At 44.1% G+C, this 22,364-nt stretch overlaps 1 protein-coding gene across 1 annotated transcript in view; it reads right to left on the bottom strand.

Moving 5' to 3' along the window:
• Window positions 1–22,364, bottom strand: part of cacna2d3a (calcium channel, voltage-dependent, alpha 2/delta subunit 3a) — a 1,043,750-nt gene that overhangs the window by 377,062 nt on the left and 644,324 nt on the right. The window contains exon 9 of the mRNA XM_060931674.1: window positions 16,497–16,571. Coding sequence (XP_060787657.1) covers window positions 16,497–16,571 — 75 coding nt within the window. The remainder of the gene's footprint in view (window positions 1–16,496; window positions 16,572–22,364) is intronic.

Below are 22,364 nucleotides of genomic sequence, written 5' to 3'. Positions count from 1 at the left end.
TTGTTTCTGTGTTCAGATGGGCTCCACCAATCCCTTTGGTCAAATCCCTGTTGACCAAGCCATAGAAGAAACTGTAAACAAAAGACACCCAGACAGCTGGAGGGACAAAAGGATTCAGTCTGAAGCCAGGAGCTGTGACCAAATATTGCCTAACAGCTGAATACAGATGTTTGTTCCTCAGACAGCTGAGAGACCTGATAGGTCAAGGCAGCTCCAAGCTGTCCCATCAAGATCTGCAGGCTCCAAGGATCATCAGAGATGAAAAGGAGGTCAAGTCTCTCGTTGACCTTATGGAAAATAACTGGCTCAATCCTATGGCCCCCCAATGGCATTGATCTGATTAGCCTCTCAACTGGCTCCATTGCTCCTCCTGATGTGACCAGGGATCTCCTGAGAGCCTCTGAGATAGGGGAAGAGTCTTACAAGGTATTTAGATGATCAGGACTAGAAGAGGAACCAACATCTTTAAAATTCCTTGACAAGATGACCAAACAAGGCCTCAAAACATTCTTCAATATTAACACAAAAATATCTCATGGAAAGGTCAAGATGTTGTTCTCAAGGCCGATAGAAACCTGTTCAGACACATGATCCTTGTGGCTGAAAGCAGGAATGTTAATATGAAGGATGTTCTTGCTCACCCACTTGGCCCGTTGCCATGGGCACTGGCCAATGCTGATGGCACTTTACGAAAAACCAACAAGGCTGCACTTGCTAGAGAACTCGAAAAGAATGTGTCTCCAGCAGAACACATCCCAACACCATCTACCTGCATCATTGATGGGATGAGCCTTATTCAAAAAATGAATGGTGACAATAGAACCTTTGCACAGGTGGCAAAGTCAGTGTTGATGTCGGTCCTGCAAGAAGGTGCGAAAAGTGAGAGGCTAGATGTTGTTTTCGATGTCTATCACCAACCTTCCATCAAAGATGCTGAACGAGTAAACTGGGGTGTAGACTCCGCTCTCCAACACAAGGACCTTGTAGGTGGACACTATGTGAGACAGTGGTGGAAATTCCTTTGTAGTTCCTCCAATAAGAGCAGCCTCGTCAAGTTTCTGGTGGCAGAATGGAAACATCCACAGTACAGACAATTGCTGCATGGCAAAATTCTGTACATGACCTGTGAAGAAACTTGTTACAAGCTGACAAAGGAGAAGTGTGAGGAAGTAACAGAGTTGCACTTGACGCATGAGGAAGCTGACCTTTGGGTGGTAAGAGAGAGCAACTGGACTTGTTTGAAGATTCTTGAAGACGTTTCACCTCTCATCCGAAAGGCTTCTTCAGTTCTGTCTGACTAATAGGGAGTATCAGGTATTTATCCTCTCATGGATGAAAAGCTCATCTAAGGTGTCGTTGAGTCATCCTGTTGGTGTGGGTCACTGGTGGCTGGGTGTGAACAGCCTCGAGAGTCGTTAGGGTGATCAATGGATTGCCTGTTAGGGTGATCAATGGAATGCTGATTCTCTCTGTCCTCCTGTGAGACAGTGACTACGTTTACATGCACGTCCAAATCGAGCTGCTGTTGGTAATCGAGCAAAGGGTCCCAGCAGGGGTGCCAGAGAAATCCAATCCTACATGCACAAGTAAAATCGGGCTATTGTGCAAGGTGCATTGTGCACCCGAGCCACACGTGGCGCTACACGCCCCATCGTGTTGGTACACTTCCGGTTGTCGTCATGAAGAAGAGCATAGTGTTGCCAGATACTGCTGACGTATCCCAGCCCAAAACATGTTCAAATCCGCTAAAATGCACTTAAAACACCCAATCTGGCAACACTAGCAGTTCCGTGTTCAAGCTGTTAGGCTTGCTCTAACAGACTATGGCTACAAACTGTCCGGCGCAGACCACTGTTTTGTAAGACAACTTATTTTGCACAATAATATTTTTCTAAAGTCCATTTTTTGCTTACAAAAAAATATTTTTTTTTTTGCTTACAATTTAACTCATGTCTTAATAAACACACAAAAAGTTCAGTTGTTTTGTTTTTATTGACATTCTTCAGATGTTGGACATATATATACACACACACACACACACACACAAATACAATGACTTGTTTATGTACACAATTCACAGCTATGCAACAGCTGTACTTGGTGATACAGTAACTGTATTTGGTGATACAGTAAGTGAGCTAAATTTTAACAGTGCAAACAATGCCACAAAAAGAAAAGATTCATGCCGTTGTCATGATTCGTTGTCATGCCGACTGAGGCTGTTGTGTTTCCCGCTTGTGGTCTCGTCACTTCCGGAAGTAGCTCGACAACTAGCTCGATAGGGTATACATGCGCAAAATAGCTCAGCAGAAATCGCATAAACTAGGTCGTGTAGCTCGATTCCGAGAAATCAAGTTCGGTTCAATTTCAGCCAAATTAAGGTGTATACATGGCATTTTGAACTTCGATTTCAGTCGAGCAACGGCAGAAATTCGATTCTCTCTATGTGCATGTAAACGTAGTGACTGAAAACAGCTGGGTTTTGGTGTGCATTCAGTTGTCTGGGAAGTGTGCCAAGGACTGCATTGTAAGTGGTTGATAAATGGTGTCTTAGACCACCACCTCTGTTCAGTGATGGCCGTTCCAGGTTGACAAAAATGGCTTCTTTAACTTCTCGCTCATACCAACGATCCTCTCTGGCTAAAATGCGTACGTTGCAATCCTGAAATGAATGTCCTTTGTTGTTAAGCTGACATATGTTTGCTACTGCATGCATTGCATGCATCTAATGCAGGCTCAAAGTCAGTGATTATCACAGCTGAAGACACTGATGTCATGGTGCTTTGTCTTGCATTCCAGAAAGACATCACCTGAAGATGCTGAAAAAGGACACCTCATACCAAGACACCTTCAGTCAACTGGGAAAGTCGTGGAACGTAACAGAGGATCTTTTCCAGAAAATTGAGCAGTTTACCTGTTGCATGTACACAGCTAATAGCAGCACAGGTAAAGTTAATGAACTGCGTCACCAGCTGTGCCGTGCCAAAAGGGGAATAATTGAGTCTAGCCAGCTGCCACCATGTAGAGATTGTCTTTACATGCATGTTCAACGGTCAAACTATCAAGCAGCAATCTGGAAGTGCTGTCTACAAACTTTTCCCATGGTGCCAAGCCCAACTCTGCATGGATGGACTGTCAATGATGGCAAGTTGGCCATTCATTGGATGCGTTCTCCACCTGCACCAGAAGTGGTGTTGGAGCTGCTTTCATGCAAGTGTGTGTGTTCATGCAAACTTCCAGATTGTACATGCCTGTCAAATGGACTCTCCTGCACAGATATGTGTAGATTGCAAACCTGCAGCAACCAAAAACAAGCTGATGATCCACAGCCCAAATTTGAACTTGGGGAGTCAGATGAAGAAAATGATGACCTGTTTGAGTGAGGAGTCCTGTTGATGTTCTGAAGGCTGATTATTATTATTATTATTAGTAGTAGTAGTAGTAGTAGTAGTAGAAGATCTTTTATTTTTATCATATCATTATTAGATTTTGTTTGTATTATTACCATTGTACATACAATGATGTTTGCACAATGCCTGACAAATGTAAAATCTATTGTTGGTTGTTCATAGTTGTAAATTGAATGTGAAATTATTATCCTGTATTGCCATTCTTTCAACAAATTTATAAAATAAGTGTGAATCTTACTAACTTTGGTCTGCTTACTGTTTGGTCTGCTTTCTTTAAAAAATGCCGTGCCTGATATAAGGCTGAAAATCACCCCCTCAGAATGATATGGGTAAATCATACATTTTCTGAATCCTTAGAGTCATGCCAGTATTGGAGTGTTTGCATTTTGTATCTCTGATGCTTCCTGATGCCACAGGATTAAAAGAAAAAAGATGATTTAGGTGGAAATGGCAGGAAAATGTGTGTGATTAAAAGTTTGAAGAGCTCCAGGGTTGGCTGTACTTATCCAAAGTGTTCACAAAAGGACTTGAATGAAAGCTCAGATTGTCCCCTTTAAAATGGTACCAAACATCTCATCTCATTATCTCTAGCCACTTTATCCTTCTACAGGGTCGCAGGCAAGCTGGAGCCTATCCCAGCTGACTACGGGCGAAAGGCGGGGTACACCCTGGACAAGTCGCCAGGTCATCACAGGGCTGACACATAGACACAGACAACCATTCACACTCACATTCACACCTACGGTCAATTTAGAGTCACCAGTTAACCTAACCTGCATGTCTTTGGACTGTGGGGGAAACCGGAGCACCCGGAGGAAACCCACGTGGACACGGGGAGAACATGCAAACTCCACACAGAAAGGCCCTCGCCGGCCCCGGGGCTCGAACCCAGGACCTTCTTGCTGTGAGGCGACAGCGCTAACCACTACACCACCGTGCCGCCCAGTACCAAACATACTGAAATAAAATATTTAAATATGTCTTTAGCAAAGGCCAATAGCAAGATATGCACCTGTGTCAAAAACGTGTTTTTTCAATGGGGGAGTGTAACTTTAACAGCTGATAACACTAATTTAGCTGTGACTCCAGAAGGGTTATCATACAAAAATGTTAACTACAGACATGTATCTTTTCAAAAAGTATAAGCAACCTTTGCCACCTTGAGTGGTACCGACATCTTGTCTGGCCCATGGACTAATAGTGTGTGTGTGTGTGTGTGTGTGTGTGTGTGTGTGTGTGTGTGTGAGAGAGTGTGAGAGAGAGAGAGAGAGAGAGAGAGAGAGAGAGAGAGATGGCTGCACACTCTAAAATCTTGGTTTTAGATCTCGATTTTAATCTCGTGCAGCCACATCATACCCACTCTACTGCCGATGATCTTCCATACATCTTTTTGTGGCTGTATCTTTATACAGCTTGCTTTTTCCCATAAAAGCATGGGATTCTTTGACATTTCTATAATCAACTTCTCCTCCATTGGTTGCAACATGGATGTACAAAGATATTCGGGAAAAAGAGTACATGCTCAGACAATGTCACATGTAAACAATTACCTGATTGGTCAGATGTTTTATCAGATCAGATTCAGGTTTGGAAAAAATCACTCCAAAAGCAATCTCACTGATGCAGATAAACCCAGGCCTGGGCTATAGGTATCATTATCAATCTGGTGTGACCACCAACCGCATAAACCACAGGTGACCGATTTATTTATAGTTATCATTATAGTTGTTGTTATAGTTATTAGTATTGTGGGACCAAGCCTTTAGGCACACCAGATCCATTTCATTCTTAGGAATGCAATGGATTTGAAGTAAGATTAAATAAAGGAAATAAAAAAAACCCACAAAAAAAAAATCTGTATATGTGCCTGCTAAAACAGTTACTGGAGAATCAACCATTGTTTTGAATGTATTCACCCAATTGCTCTGATTGACTTGTATTTTTTGTGTTTCCTTTTCTTTTACGTTACATTGCAGCCTTTTAATTTTGGACTGCAGAGCTTTCTTATGTGATTTCAGAGTTAGGCAGTTATCGCACTGTAAATTAGAGGAAAGAGGTGTATTTGATGACAATGGCTGTCTTGTAAAGTCTAGAATGAGAATTGAAAAAGTACTTGAATGAGAGAGTGGAGTTGTAAAAATCTTTTACAGTTGCAGAGATATGGTGATATTAGTAAAATCAATAATGGTAATTGCGCACTGACAACCCCCCCCCACACACACCTCTACCTAACATAGCATAAAATAGAAAGGGTCTACATGGTCCTAATAACCCTAACCCATAACTACATCATTGCTTGTTTACTGCAATGCATTATAGGCTATATCTGGGGTCAGCACCGCTATATTTACTTTCGCCTTTGTTAAACACTGCATTGTTCTGTCTACACAGTTTTAACTATGCCTAAAGTGAATTGCTGTCTGCCTAACTGTGTCTTCACAACAAAGAGAACACCTAATTTAAGCCTCACTCACAACCCGCCGTAAGTGTTTTGGACACGCACAGGTCGCACGGTTTGGTAGCTCGCAGCCGTGCCGCAGGGTCGCGGTAAACCCGGGGGAAAGTTTGGGAGAGGAGTATGGGCAAAGTACTTGTCAAGTACAGGTTGCACACCTGACTTCCTCGAGGTGTGGGAAAAATTGCACCGTTAGCCCATAGAAAGCATATGTCTGATGCGTGTGATTAGCACGTGACAATCACTCATAACTTGTGTGTGATGCAAGCCAAGAGTGGCTATAAAATCAGCGTGTCTGCAGCATTCTGCATCTGTCTTTTGACTGAAGAACATTGGATATTTTGTGGGAAAAGTTTAAAAATTTTCAGTTTAAAGTTTAGAAAATGGGACCCAAGAAGCAGCGAGCAAAAGTGAAGTAACCCAGCCTGAAACAGCAGAAGGGGAGGAAGAATTTGATGATGGTAGTAGCAACGGCAAGCCCTGCACGGACAGGGAGAAGTATGCCTTCAAGCTGGCAGAAGGCACAACACCCCACCAGATGTATTTTCACAGCTAAATACACATGCTTTAAACATTCATTTCGGTATCTATATGCTTATGTAATATTATATATGCTGATTTTCATGTATGTTTCAGCTAACGACACCCAGAAGTGAGGACATTGCAATCCCATCATCACTGTCAGGCCATTGTGCCATGCTCAGTGATGAGGACAAGGACATCCCGACACCCCGTCCCACCACTCAGCAGGAGTAGGAGCAGGACAGTAGCTCAGAGTCAAAGTGTGTTTCAGTGCTCAAACTGTTGCGCTATTTAGTTGGGATTTTTTACAGTGTAATAAAATGCGTTATTCCCTTATACTCATGTTTTATTATTATTTGACATTTGCATGGTAAATTAAACATATACTCAAATAAAAACAGCAAATAAAGTGGTCTTCTTCCCTTCTACAATGCTACACGCTACATGATCGGTTCCTTGGTTCCTCCCCAATATATATCCCCAGAGTCTTGCCCCTTGTGTCGCACGCAGGTCGCATGCACTGTGTGCAGATCACGTGTGCTGCATGCACACCACACAGAGGTAGAAAGTGAGATGTACTTCTGTCTTGCGGGCCGCACAAATAGCAAGTGTGGAATACTTGTGTAGTACTTCTGAGGTACATCACTCATACAATGACCATGCATCACTCATGAGTCTTACGGTCATCGCAATAAGCCCCTACTAGCCATGCTGCTGACTTGGTTCAGGTGTGCAAAAGGAGTACGGGTCCCATACGTAGTGTATGCATTCTTGATTTGTTGCAAGACCCGTAGAATTTGCATGTGCAGGACCAAAAGTCTCCACGGGCAGTCTGCGACCTTCTACGGCGCTGAACACACGCAAATGTTGTGCAAGTCTCAAGCACGGGTTTGCCAATTTTTTTACCATAGACCGCCCATAGCAGCACATATGGCAGGTTGTGAGTGAGGCTTTAATTGCTGCATGCACATAGGGGTAGAAAGTGAGATGTACTTCTGTCTTGGGGGCCGCAGAAATGGCAAGCGTGGAGTACTTGTGTCGTACTTCTGAGGCACGTCACTCATGTGTCTTACTATCATTGCAAAAAACCCCTACTAGCTGTGTTGCTGACTTGGTTCAGGCATACAAAAGTAGTACGGGTCCTGTACGTAGTGTTGATTTTTCGCAAGACCCGTAGAATTTGCATGTGCAGGACCAAAAGTCTCCATGGCCAGTCTGTGACCTTCTACGGTGCTGAACACACGCAAGTGTCACGCAAGTCTCAGCATGGTTTTGCCAAATTTTTTTTTTTATGTAGACCGCCCGTAGTAGCACATATGGCGGGTTGTGAGTGTGGTTTTAGACTTAAGTCAAAAGTTTACTTTTCATAATAGTTTCCCTTACTGCATCTGTAACTTTCATTGTGCTGGATCAAGATTAAGTACAAGGCTAAGATTTCATTAGAACAAAGCTTCTTAGAAAATGGTGAGGAATAACTGAAGATTAAAAGAAACAAATTTAGACTTAAGTCTAAGATTGCTTCATGAGTCCAGGTGTGTGTATAAAAAACAAACAAAAAAAACCCCACCTTCTCACCAAGCTTGATTTGAATTCTGATTTTCCTGCTGTAAACCCTCGACATGTTATCCACCTCGTTAAATAAGCAATTTCATTGTCTTCCATGATACAGCATGGCAAAATTGCTCCTCTCACATCGCTCTCACATAAAATGAATCTGACATCTGCTATAATCACTCAACTGCCGACCCTGGCTATCCCCCATAATGCACTGCAGTAAACAAGTGATGACGTAGTTATGCTTGGGGGCTACTGGTACTGTTAGAACCAGAAAAGGTTGTAATTTTATGAGCAACTTAGGCTACGTTTACATTACGTCGAATCAGCGGATCATCAGATTAACGTTCTTAAAACGATTCGCGTTTACACTAAAACCGTTAGCCGTGCACACAGCAACACCAATACGCGGATACGCTCGGCTCCGCAGGCATCCTGCGCTCCAAATCACTCCGCCCTGAACAGCGAGTGCCCTCTGGAGGGTGTGCACTCCGGCCCTGCGCAGCTCACAGAGCGCGCGAGTGAAGTGAACAAGCCACGATTCGGGACTGAGCCGCTGTGTGTGAGATCCCAGCGCATATCACTTATTACTTGCAAGTGGAAGGATGGCAAGCCTAAAGACAATCATAACTACACAATGGGCAGTATTTGCATCAGTATTTGCAGTATTTTCATACTTTTATACTCTTTAATGAAAGGTGATACAAGGCGGAAGTCTGCGCCGTTTTTCAGCAGTCGCGTCACATGACCAACGCCAGCGAATCAGGAAGGTGGATGTCACAGTGACGTTGTCCAATGAGACGCCAGCTAGAGCTCAGCACAGCGTATTCGCGTATTCTCAATGTTTACACAGCACCGGAGCTGATACGATCTAGATTGAATACGTGGACGCTGGCGGATTCCCGTTTCCCCGCTTTTTCAGGGGGGTTAATGTAAACGGACAGTGCATCCGCGAAGAAAACGAGACAGATACGGTCTAGTGTAAACGTAGCCTTAGTTTTGGAGGTTACCCCTAACACATTCCTGGCTGTTGTGCACTCGCTGCACACAATGTATACGGCACAACGCTTGATCAGCTTCTGATGGCTCCAGTGCTCAAAATGAAAGTGCCTAACACAAGCTTGACACTTAGTGTGCAGTGAGCTCTTTGAGATGGCACTTCTGACTTTTGTTTCCAGATCGGAACTGCTCCGTGTACCAGACGTCGCTCAAATCCTTCTATGTGAATTTGCTTCGCAAATTTATCTTTCAAAATGTAGGGAACAGACACCAAACCATCCTGTCCATACAAATCAAACCCATTCATTCCATAAGTGTCCTGCCGACTTTGGGTTATAATGGATCAAAAGTCCACTTTATTGGCTACACTTGAACAGCCTCAAATGACACACCTCTTAGGAGACATGCTTTGGTTTTAATTTTGTTTTGGAATAAAAAAATATAATTAAAAAAATATATCATGCTACACTTTGCAAAGCAGATGAAGCCAGAAATGCCACAAACTTTCAAGCGCTGCGCATATGACATCACTTCCTTTGAAATAACAATAACTTACCAGGAATGCATTCATGTAATGGCAGACTCAAAGAGCCAAAGTTTACCAGCTAAACAGAACATGTTCCTGGTCTCATATTAAAATACAATTTAGACAGTAAACTATTTAACATGTCTAGTTTTATAAGGTATAATTTCCAGGGATGTCGTCATTTTCATAAGACTAGCACTAAGTTTTCAGTCCATTTTCCTCCCCATCTTGCTGTCACATTCTATTCTTCCCCACTCCCCCACCCTTCTGACCCTCTGATGTGTGTTGTCAAGAGTGATCAAAGTAATAACTTCCACTATCTGCCAGGGCTCCATCAATCCTATTACCAGTGTGTGTGCATGTCTGTGAGAGACAGAGTCAAAGAAAAGAGAGAAAGAGATGGAGGGAGACACAGAGAGAAGAAGGCAGGCCACTATCAAGCCTTATTGTACAAGAAAAATCTACTTGCAGCAAGTGATTGCATAAAACTATTTCACTTTGATACTGATGCACACATAGTAACAGATAGGAACAATTGCAGTTGGGGGTCTTGAGTGGTGTTTGTTGTATTTAGCATGATTGGGCTCTCAGAGATTATCTTCTATTGCTACCACCCCTTTGTATATTGCACTCATCCATCCAGACTGGTCATGAGCCAACTTTTCCAGTTGTTAGTGGGGATTCCTGCCACTTTGAGGTTTTGATGCAGAACATCTTTGAAGTGCAGCTTACAGTAGGTCTTCCTTGATTGCTACAACCTTCTGAAGACTGCCCATACAGTATGTCTTTGGGCAGACACCCATTGTTCATGTAAACAACGTGCCCACTCCATCTCAGTTAGGCACTTGTCACAATAACTAAAGTTGCAGGCATGTTCGCTCTCATGAGTATAGCCACATTAGAGACTTTGTCTTGCTATGACAACTTCATGATGGTTCGAAGGTGAGGCTATTGAAGTTGGTCGAATTTCTTGAGTTGTCAGTATAGGGTCCATGTCTTACAGCCATATAAGAGCATACATAGCACCATTGCTTTGTGCACTTGGTGCTCAACCTTATGCTCTGTGACCACAGCCACTTTTCCAGCTTGCTAAAAGCAGAACAAGCTTTATTTATATGAGAATATTTATATCTCATCTCATTATCTCTAGCCGCTTTATCCTGTTCTACAGGGTCGCAGGCAAGCTGGAGCCTATCCCAGCTGACTACGGGCGAAAGGCGGGGTACACCCTGGACAAGTCGCCAGGTCATCACAGGGCTGACACATAGACACAGACAACCATTCACACTCACATTCACACCTACAGTCAATTTAGAGTCACCAGTTAACCTAACCTGCATGTCTTTGGACTGTGGGGGAAACCGGAGCACCCGGAGGAAACCCACACGGACACGGGGAGAACATGCAAACTCCACACAGAAAGGCCCTCACCGGCCACGGGGCTCGAACCTGGACCTTCTTGCTGTGAGGCAACAACGCTAACCACTACACCACCGTGGCGCCCAAATATTTATATGTATTACTTATATGTATTTACTTATATAGGGGGCAGCCATGGTCTAGAGATTAGAGAAGCAGCCTTGAGCCAAAAGGGTCACCAGTTCAATTCCCAGGACTGGCAGGAAAAATCCATGGCTAAAGTGCCCTTGAGCAAGGCACCTAATCACCAGCTGCTCCCCAGGTGCTGGATGTGTGTGTGTGCGCTTGTTGTGCATCGCTCTGGATAAGATCATCTGCTAAAGTAATGTAATGAAATACCAGTTCTTTATCTAGGTTAGCACTGGTTGATGTACAGCTTTCATGGTAACAGAAGTTGATGACTGCATTCAGTTCCATATCATCAGTTGAGATGGATGACTCTACATATATGAACCCTGGATGCAGCTGGTAAAGAACCTATCTTTTCAAACTTATTATCAAGCCAAAGTTTTTGGTGGCGGTTGCAAAGCAAGATGTGACTTCTTGTAACTCTGCCTCAGTGCATGCTATAAGGGTGCAATCATCAGCAAACTGAAACTCATTAACAAGGATATTTCTTACTTTAATCTTTGCTCAAAGCCTAGCCAGATGTAAGACAGCACTATCTGATCTGACCATCCTTTGGTTATTGCAAGACTGCATAAAAAAAAGGCCAAACAGAGTTGCTTGTTTATCTCCATTGCTGATCAGAAATGGTTCAGAGTTCACCCTTGATGTTAGCTCTGCCCTCCATATCTTCATGAAACTGTTTAATGATGTTGGGTTGGACAGCTTAATTTAGGTATTATTTTCCAGAGTTCACTGTACCCTACTGTATCAAATGCCTTTCCAAGGTCCATGTAGGCCTTTGTTTTGTTCAATGCATTTTTCTTGGAGCCACCCGAGTGACAAAATCATGTCTGCTGTGCCCTGCTTTGAATTGGTACTGACTTTCTAGTAGGATATTATCACAGACGTTTGTTGTAAGATGGGAGAGGATGATCTTTGCCAAGCATTTGCTGTGGAATAGATTCCCACTGCACTTTAGGAGTTGTTCTTCAATTGTAGTCTTTAAATCCACACTCAAAACCCATTTGTTTTCACTTATATTTGAAGCAAGTTAACTGTATCACTGCAGTCTGTAAATTTGTGCTGGTTTTGTGCCTCTGATTATTCCATTTTATTATTATTGTTTTATCATATTTTATTGGTTTCATCTAATTTAATTTTCTTTTAGCATACTGGTATTGGTTTTTATATTTTATTATTATTATGATTTCATAATTGATACATCACTTTCTGGTAGTATTCTTTGTCTGTTATACCACAGAATGGACTGTGTACGTGTGGTGTATGTTGGTTTTTTTGCCTTTTTTTATGTACTATGTAAAGCATTTTGGTCAGCATGGTTGTAGTTAAAGTGATATATGAATAAACTTGACTTTACAAGCATTTACCGTCTGTTGAGAACAGGGATATTCTGCTATGGCTGTTATAATCTCACTTATCCCCCTTGTTCTTGGAGATGGACACATCTGTGGCATCTTTAAAATCCTGGGGTAAATCTTCTAACAACCAAAGCTTGACAAACAGGCTATGCAGCCCAAATGCAATGATATGCCATCAGATCCTGTAGCTTTGTTTTTCTTTAGGAAATGAATCACTCATTCAATTTCCTGGATAGTTAGTGGATTGTCAAGAGAGCTTCTTGGGTTATATCACCAGGTCTGTTAAGATGCTCACTGTAGTGTTCCTTCCATCTAAAAATATGTTACTCTTTTTCCATAAGTACAGTTGATGTGTCTTTGGCAAGCAGTTGAGACATGCTTTTCTCTTTTGGTCCATATGCCAATTTTTGTGCCTCGTAACAGCTTCTGGATTCATGCCTCTCAGCAGATGGTTGTATTTCCTCAGCTTTTGCCTTCCACCAATTGTCTTTCATGGTTCTTGCAGCTTGCAGCAGGCCTCAAAGAGAACTTGCTACTTGCAAGCTGAGTTGGAACCATGCAGAAAGGATTGGTGGGCCACTTGTCTGGAGTGCAAGAGATACTGTAAAAGACGGCTGCTGATATTAAGAAATTTAAGAGTTTATTGGGTGCCAAGCAATGGTTAAACTGCCAGGTCAGTAGCCTGTACCCCTACCAATTATAAGGATTAAAAAAACACAATACTTGTCACTGTTTCACAAAAGATAAAGTATATTTGAGACAAAGAAAATTCAAACAAAAAGATTGCAGTTCAGTTCGGATTCAGTGTCCATAAGTCCATTTAACTAAATGGATTCAAAAAACAAACAGAGTAACTCAACAAGCAACAAGCAACAATCAATGGACTCAACAGACAATCAACTTCGAGGGCTAGTGACACAACACAGGAGGAGTTCATGACCACATAAAATAAAAGGATACATGAAAGAAAATAAAGTGTCAGGTATTGGCTTGTGTGTGTGTGTGTGTGTGTGTGTGTGTGTGTGTGTGTGTGTGTGTGTGTGTGTGTGCGCGCGCAAATGAATGAGCATGCATGACCCAGGAGATGAGGAGAACTGCAGAGAAGAAACAGGGAAATGAGGGGACGTATTTGCAACGTCCGGTGGGAAAAGAATGGGCTTAAGAGGATAGCCAGTGATATCCAGGCCAGGCAAAGTGATAGTGAAGTATAATGGTAATACAGTTAATGTGTGTACACACACACGCACCTCAAACAATTAGAACATTGTGAAAAAGGTCAATATTTCCCATCAGTTATTTAAGAAAGTGAAAATTTACTCATTACACATAAACTAAAATGTTTCAAGCATTTTTCTGCTTAATTTCATTTAATTTCTATTATTTCAACAGGAAAAAAAAGTCACAAAATATTATATTTCTTTTCAAGTTTGAGTAAAACAGTATAAATATCATGCATCTCTCAGGCTAGTTCAGTACACACAACCACAATCATGGGGAAGACTGCTGACTTTGACCCTCTTGTCCAGAGGACAATCACCCCCCACAAGGAGGGTAAGCCACAGAAGGTCATGGCTGAAAAGGCTTGCTGGAAAAGGTGCACAAGCAACAGGGATGACCACATTCTTCAGAGGATTGTCAAGAAAAGTCAATTCAAGAACTTGGGAGAGCTTCACAACGAGTGGTTTGAGGCTGGTGTTAGTGTATCAAGAGCCACCACACACAGATGTCTTCAGGAAAGGGGCTACAACTGTTGCATTCTTAATATCAAGCCACTCTTGAGCCAGAGACAATGTCAGAGGTGTCTTACCTGGGCTAAGCAGAGAAAAAACTGGACTGTTGTTTAGTGCAGGGATGTGATTTGGGGCTGGTGAAATTATCTGAAAATTTTAGCCGGGGGGCTGGGGGCCACAGGCCCCCAGCTGGTCCAGGGCAGCGGCCTGGTGGGGGGACAAGGGGGGAAGCCCCCCGAAGCTCCTGGGTTCTGGGGTTTTCTGACTTAAAAATTGTACTAAAATGGCAAGCAAACACACAAGAAAAAACTTGTCATGATTAACAAATTCAAGCCAATTTAATGGTCAACATGCAACTCTGACACACACGCTCTCGATCACTCTCACACACTCTCGCTCACACACACTCGCTCGCTCACACACTCGCTCGCTCACACACTCGCTCGCTCACACACACTCGCTCGCTCACACACACTCGCTCGCTCACACACACTCACACACTCTCACTCACTCTCTCACTCACACACCCCCCCCAAAGAACCAGCGCGAGCAGGGCCCGCTAGCCCCGCGCTTTGTGACGTAATTCGCCCCGAGGCGAGCCGCGGTTTTTCTCCAACCATTCCCAGCGGAACTTTTTTTTCACTATTCTGTCGATTTCTTTAACTCTATTTGCATCTTTACGCTCGATCACGGAGACTGCCATCTTTCAACTCTTTGTTTGAAGCGAGCTTACGTACAGCTATCTAACAAGCGCGTTCATTGGTTGTTACAGAGCGATGAGCCAATCACGTACCTCGTTTCATCTCATTGACGTAATTACGTCATTTACGCAATTACGTCATTGAGATGAAACGAGGTACGTGATTGGCTCATCGCTCTGCAACAACCAATGAACGCGCTTGTTAGATAGCTGTACGTAAGCTCGCTTCAAACAAAGAGTTGAAAGATGGCAGCCTCCGTGATCGAGGTGTAAAGATGCAAATCCAAGGCTGCCATCTTTCAAACAAAGTCGGAACGAATAGGATACGAATGTGGATGAGGGAAAAATCGGAAAAAAAAATTTCTTCAAGTTTTGAGGTGAAAAAAGCGGAATTCCGCGAATTCGCGGAAAAATCACATCCCTGTTAGTGATCCAAAGTCTTCTTTTCAGATGAAAGTACATTTTGCATTTCATTTGGAAATCAAGGTCCTAGAGTCTGAATGAAGAGTGGAGAGGCACAGAATCCAAGGTGTTTTAAGTCCAGCATGAAGTGTCTGCAGTCTGTGATTCGGAGTGCCATGCCATCTACTGGTGTTGGTCCACTGTGTTTTATCAAGTCCAAAGTCAATGCAGCTGTCAACCAGGAGATTTTAGAGCACTTCATGCTTCCATCTGCTGACAAGCTTTATGGAGATGCCAATGTCCTTTTTCCAGCAGGATTTCAGAAGTAGAGGAACTAACCAGACCCTTCCAGAGAATCCTGACATCATTGGGGGTCACTGTTGAATGCATCCCAGACCAGTGGACCATTCTCAAAACCAGACTGAATGAGTTGGGAGAGAGTCTCCACATGAAGACCTGGGTGGAGATCAACAGGTTTTTGCAACACCAGTGTCCTGACATCCTCAGGGTTAAGCTCCTTCTCACACTACCAGCCTTTACAGCAGACTGTGAGATGGGCTTCAATCAAATGAAGTTAGTAAAGAGTGATTGGAGGTCCCATCTTGTATAAAGAAGCCTGTGTGACCTGCTGATCATCTAGCTTTCCACTCCTATTGAGGATTTTGACCCCACCCCTGCCGTTCAGCTCTGGCATTAGGCTAGCATCCGGCCTAGAAGCCCAGAATTCATGGAGGGGAAGAGGAATGCTCCAGAAAATGCCACTGAAACTTCAGAATCTGATTCTTGGAGCCAGCATGACATTAAACTGGGATTGGGGATGAGGCTGGGGGAGGACTGTTTTTTTTTTTAATCTGCTCAACTCGTCAAATATAACTTCCATCAGTTAATGGTTTGTGTGTGAGTGTGTGTATGCCATGTGTGTGTATGAGAGAGAGAATGCCAGTATTTTCCTTAAGAGTTTAAATATTTACCCTATGAAAAAATTATTTGCCTCAATAATCATGCGTGAATATTGTAGATTGTGTCTTATTATTTTTCAGATAGTTACCCATTGCTGGTTAAAAAAAAAGGGGGGCTGATGAAAAAAAAATTGAGTGGCTGGTAGATTTTGGAATCCACCAGCCACAGTGGCAGATGGACAAAATAGTTAATTTCCAACCCTGCGTACACACGCATAAAATAAACTAATTATATAGATAGGTACTTACATATGAACAAAGAAACACATACACACACACACACACACACACACACACACACACACACACACACACACAAACATAAATACTTACATCTTTGTTGGTGATGTCAGCTTGTACCAGAGTTCCATTCAGACATGGTTCCACGTAACGCAGTTCCTCATTGTACTGCACAAACCAAAAGAAGGAAAGTGGTAATGAATTAAAGCTGAATTGTGTTTCAGCAAAACATTACTCTGTGTGTGTGTGTGTGTGTGTGTGTGTGTGTGTGTGTGTGTGTGTGTGTGTGTGTGTGTGTGTAAGTAAAAGGAGTAACTGTTCAGTCTATGTCACAGAGGATTATTAACAGTAAATTTGTTAAATTACACAAAAAGAAGCAATAACTGCCATATGAAACATATTCAACAAACTCAAACACATATTCATTAGTCACTGCTGTGGGGAGCTATGGACTTGTCCAGCAATGGTACAGAAACCAGGCTAAATGTACTTTGTCTAAAAGTATTTCTGACTTGAAGAAGCCAATTTTACAGTTAACTCCACATCGTGTAAGTCTAAGCTGGGAAAAGTCTTTTTCTTGTGCTTATCACATTCTTATCACTTTGAAGTGTAGTTAGAGGTGCCACTGTTTTTTCAGTCCTACTCTAGGATACATGCAAAGAAATTCTGACCAATTCTGTCTGCTCAAAGAGTTATTATAAAGCTAAATGAAACTGAAACAAAATCCCCAAACTGCAGCATAGTGAATTCCATCATGACCAACACTATCCGAAAGAGTGTACCGTATAATCAAGTCAAGTCAACTTTATTGTCAAATATGCTATACATGCTCGACATACAGCACAGATGAAATTTCAGTCCTCTCTGACCCACGGTGCAAACAGGCAATGCAATAAATAAAAATAGAATAATTGAAAAAAAGCAAACAATATAAACATTATAAACACTCTAGATAAGAACTAGACATAGACTAAACACTCAGACAATATAAACAGTATTACCACTAGATAAGAACTAGACATAGACTAAACACTCAAACGGTATAAACAGTATAAACACTCTAGATAAGAACTAGACATAGACTAAACACACACACACACGTAAATTGGTGCAAATAAACAGTCAAGGGCACTTGGGGTATAGCACGTAAACATGAAATAAGCAGTATAAACAATAAAACTAATGGCTGTTAAGGTGAGGTAGTGCGGAATAGTGCAAATGAGCAAGGTAAAGTGAAATGTGCAGCCCCTGAGTTCAGAGTGTTAATGAACGTTGAGAGAGAGAGAAAGAGAGAGAGTGTGTGTGTGTGTGTGTGTGTGTGTGTGTGTGTGTGTGTGTGTGTGTGTGTTGGGGGGGACGGTGAGGGTGATGTCAGTTGCTGAAGGGGGGGGGCGGGGGGGTGCGAGCAGAATCCGTGGCAGGGGGCAGAGGGGGGAGGAGGGGCAGAACAGGGAGGGAGTTGAGCCTCCTGACCACCTGGTGAAAGAAACTGTTCTTGAGCCTGCTAGTTTTGGCCCGGAGACTCCGCAGTCTCCTCCCCAACAGCAGCAGACTGAAGAGGCTGAGAGATGGGTGGGTGGAGTCACCTGCAATCCTGATGGCTTTGCGGGTGAGGCAGTAGTTATAAATATCCATTAGAGAAGGGAGAGAGACACCAATGATCCTCTCAGCTGCTCTCACGATGCGCTGCAGAGTCTTGCAGCAGGACACGGTGCAGGCGCCGTACCACACAGTGATGCAGCTGGTCAGGATGTTCTCAATGGTGCCTCTGTAGAATGTGTGCATGATGGGGGCCGGGACTCTTGCTATCCTCAGTTTGCGGAGGAAGTACAGATGCTGTTGGGCTTTTTTGGCCAGTGATGCGGTGTTGTTGCTCCAGGACAGGTCTTCAGGAGATGTGCACACCCAGAAACTTGGTGCTGCTCACCCTCTCCACTGCAGCACCGTTGATAGATAGTGGAGCATGCTGGTTGTGCGGTCTCCTGAAGTCCACAACAATCTCCTTTGTCTTCTCCACGTTCAGGCGGAGATTGTTGTCCTTGCACCACATGGCCAAGCAGCTCACCTCACTCCTGTAGATTCTCTCATCGCCATTGTTGATGAGACCCACCACAGTCGTGTCATCCGCAAACTTAATGAAGAGATTGGAGCTGGATGTTGGTGTGCAGTCGTGGGTCAGCAGAGTGAAGAGGAGGGGGCTTAGCACACATCCTTGGGGGGCCCCCGTGTTCAATGTGATGGTGCTGGAGGAGTTGCTGCTGACCCGTACAGCCTGTGGTTTCCCCGTCAGGAAGTCCAGCAGCCAGTTGCACAGGGAGGTGTTGAGTCCCAGCTGGTCCAGTTTATGAATGAGCTGCTGAGGAATGATTGTGTTGAATGCTGAGCTAAAATCTATGAACAGCTTTCTGACATATGAGTTTTTTGTCTCCAGGTGGGTGAGGGCTGAGTGGAGGGCAGTGGAGATGGCATCATCGGTCGAACGGTTGGACCGATATGCAAACTGGAAAGGGTCCGGGGGGGGGGGGGGGCAGACTTGATATGCCGCATGACTAGCCGCTCGAAGCACTTCATGAGGATGGGAGTGAGTGTGACAGGGCGGTAGTCATTGAAGCAGGAGGGAGACGGCTTCTTCGGGACCGGGATGATGATGGTGGCTTTGAGGCACATGGGGACAACAGCCTGGCTCAACGAGATGTTGAAGATGTCTGTAAAGACATCTGTGGGCTCCTCGGCACAGTCTCTCAGGACACGACCAGGAATGTTATCAGGACCTGGGGCTTTTTGTGCATTTGTTGTCCTGAGAGCTCTCCTCATGCTGTCTGGGGACAGCGTCAATACCTGGTCACCGGGAGGTGGTGGGGTCTTCTGTGTTGTGGTGCTGTTGTCTGCCTCAAAGCAAGCGAAGAAGTCGTTCAACTGATTCAGCAGAGACGTGGAGTTGTCACAGGTTGTGGCGAGGGCTTGTAGTCTGTGATGGTCTGAATCCCCCGCCACAGGTTCCTGGTGTCTCTGCTGTCATTGAAATGGTCAGCAATGTACCTGGAATACTGACTCTTGGCCACCCTGATGCCTTGTGACAGGTTGGCCCTAGCTGTCCTCAGGCCCACCTTGTCCCCAGCTCTGAAGGCGGCGTTCTGAGCCCACAGGAGCCTGTGGACTTCCCCTGTCAGCCATGGCTTCTGATTGGCCTGAATGGAGATGGTTCTGGTGACCGTAACGTCGGCCATGCATTTCCTCATGTAGGCAGTGACGTTCTCTGTGTACTCCTGTAGATCTGTGATGTTGTTGTAGGTGGCCGCCTGTCTGAACATGCTCCGGTCAGTGGTGGAAAAACAGTCCTGGAGGGCCTCTGAGGACCCCTCTGGCCACACACGTATCTGCTTTGTAGCTGGTTTGGTGACTTTAACCAGCGGCCTGTATGTTGGCATTAGCATAACAGTGGAGTGATCTGAGGCCCCAAGGTGGGGGAGGAGTAGAGCTTTGTAGGCGTCTTTATGCATGGTGTAAACATTGTCCAGAGTATTGTTTCCACGTGTGGGAAAGTTGATATGTCCATAGAGTTTTGGAAACACGCTCTTGGGGTTTGCATGATTGAAATCCCCAGCCAGGATGAGGAAAGCATCTGGGTGGGCTGTCTGCTGCTCATTGATGTGCTGATAGAGTTCATTCAGTGCTTCACTCCTGTTGTTATTGGAGCCAGGAGGGATGTATAATGCTACCAGCAATATGGCTGTATATTCCCTCGGCAGGTAGAATGGGCAGTACTTAATAATTATAAACTCCACCAGTGGTGAGCAGTGTTTGCAGACCACAACAGCATCGCGGCACCAGGCATCACTGATGTAAACACAGAGTCCTCCGCCGCGAGTCTTCTCCCCCTCGCCTAGCGCGCTGTCTGACCGGTAGCATGTTAGCCGGGCTAGCTGAATGGCACAGTCCGGGACACTGTCGTTAAGCCATGTTTCCACAAACACGAGGATACAACACTCACTCACAGACTTAAAAGATGAGCAGAGCAGGCGGACATAATCCAGCTTGTTGTCCAGCAAGCATACGTTGGCCAGAGTGGTGGTAGGGATAGCCAGCCAGTGAGGGCTAGCCTCTAGCCTAGCCCAGATACCACCGCACTTGCCCCTCTTCTACTTCCGCATGTTCCGCCTGTGGCGCCTCCACTGTGGGCTGGATGCAGGAGTGGGGGTCGGTGGTTGAGCAGGCCTCCGGAGCAAACCATAGTCACATAGCACTTCTGCATCCGCTGGATTTATATCCATGAATATAGTTCTGCAGATGTCAAGCAGAAACTCACGGGAGTATGTGCGCCTTAAGACTGATGGACGCGACAAAGACGAACAGATACACACTGTTTTAAAACACAAAAAACACGAAAACACCATTCTGTCGGGACAGAGAGGAGCTGCTGTGTGTGTACGCGCTGCCATCTTGGTACAAAAGTTTGCACTTCATTATCCAGTCCCAATCAGCTAGTTCAGAGTGGCACTGGCAAGTAAACAAAGGTTGATACAAACTCATTTTCTGGCACTATTGAGGCCAGAGTTGAACATAGTGGAAAAACCTCCCAGACACTGCTGTATTCATCACATCTTCCATCCAAGTACTACTAGATTGAGGCTCATTGGGGAATAAGGAGGGATCTGATGATAGACAGTGTAGTATGATACACTGAAATGTTATTTGGCATATTTATTTCACTGATTTTTTTTTTTTTTTTTGGTCATTGACTGTAAACTAAAATTTGTAGTCTGTGTATGGCTTAAGTGTGGTTTGATGCAGTCTTTGCTGGTCAAAACAGCCTATATAATGCTTTGAATCAGTTTTCACTTTAATTATAGAAAAGACAACTAGACAAGCAGCTGAATCCTTAAAAAAATTAAATTTAAATAGTCGTGCAAACTCCACTAGGTCCCTCGAAGTATGAATACTGAATCACTTCATTCCCTCCATCCCCAATAATCATACCTTTCTTCATTTTCTGCATGGCTTCCAGCTTTCCACTTCTCCACTACTCACAATCAGCAGCTCTGAAGCTTAACCCCCTCCTCAGCTAATCCGTCTGGCTTTTTCTGATAATATTGTTAATTTTATGCATGACTAGAAATTAGACTTCAAAGTAAATGAGAAAATGATGCTGTCCTTCTCTGCTGTGCAGGCTGTAACACAGCAATCTCTCTGTAAGTGAACAGGATGTGCCCTCTCCAACAAGTGTGGTAACGTTATTAAAACATTTGTCAGTATTCACCACACAACAATATTTATTGTTCAGATCAAGTCAATCTGAAGAAACTGTTCTTCTGATTTAAGTATACAACAAACTTTGTGTTTGGAAATCTCCATGACATTACTGAAGGGGGAAAAAAAGGTGACTTAACTCTCCTTACATAATTATTTATACTATGATGGAATGGGGGCGGCACGGTGGTGCAGTGGGTAGCGCTGTCGCCTCACAGCAAGAAGGTCCTGGGTTCGAGCCCCATGGCCGGCGAGGGCCTTTCTGTGCGGAGTTTGCATGTTCTCCCCGTGTCCGCGTGGGTTTCCTCCGGGTGCTCCGGTTTCCCCCACAGTCCAAAGACATGCAGGTTAGGTTAACTGGTGACTCTAAATTGACCGTAGGTGTGAATGTGAGTGTGAATGGTTGTCTGTGTCTATGTGTCAGCCCTGTGATGACCTGGCGACTTGTCCAGGGTGTACCCCGCCTTTCGCCCATAGTCAGCTGGGATAGGCTCCAGCTTGCCTGTGACCCTGTAGAAGGATGAAGGATGAAGCGGCTAGAGATAATGAGATGAGATGATGGAATGGCAATTCAGCCTGAGATAAAATGTGAATATGTAAAATCCATCAAATATCAAACTGAGATCTGATGATACCAAGGCCTGGCAGACTGACATAGAAAAAAAAATAGTTTTCCCATTACAAGTTTTCCCATCGTCCGGGTTCGAGCCCCGT

Source organism: Neoarius graeffei, chromosome 10 (genome assembly GCF_027579695.1).
Source record: "Neoarius graeffei isolate fNeoGra1 chromosome 10, fNeoGra1.pri, whole genome shotgun sequence".
NCBI classification, from domain to species: domain Eukaryota; kingdom Metazoa; phylum Chordata; class Actinopteri; order Siluriformes; family Ariidae; genus Neoarius; species Neoarius graeffei.
This window is presented reverse-complemented; position numbering and strand designations above follow the sequence as displayed.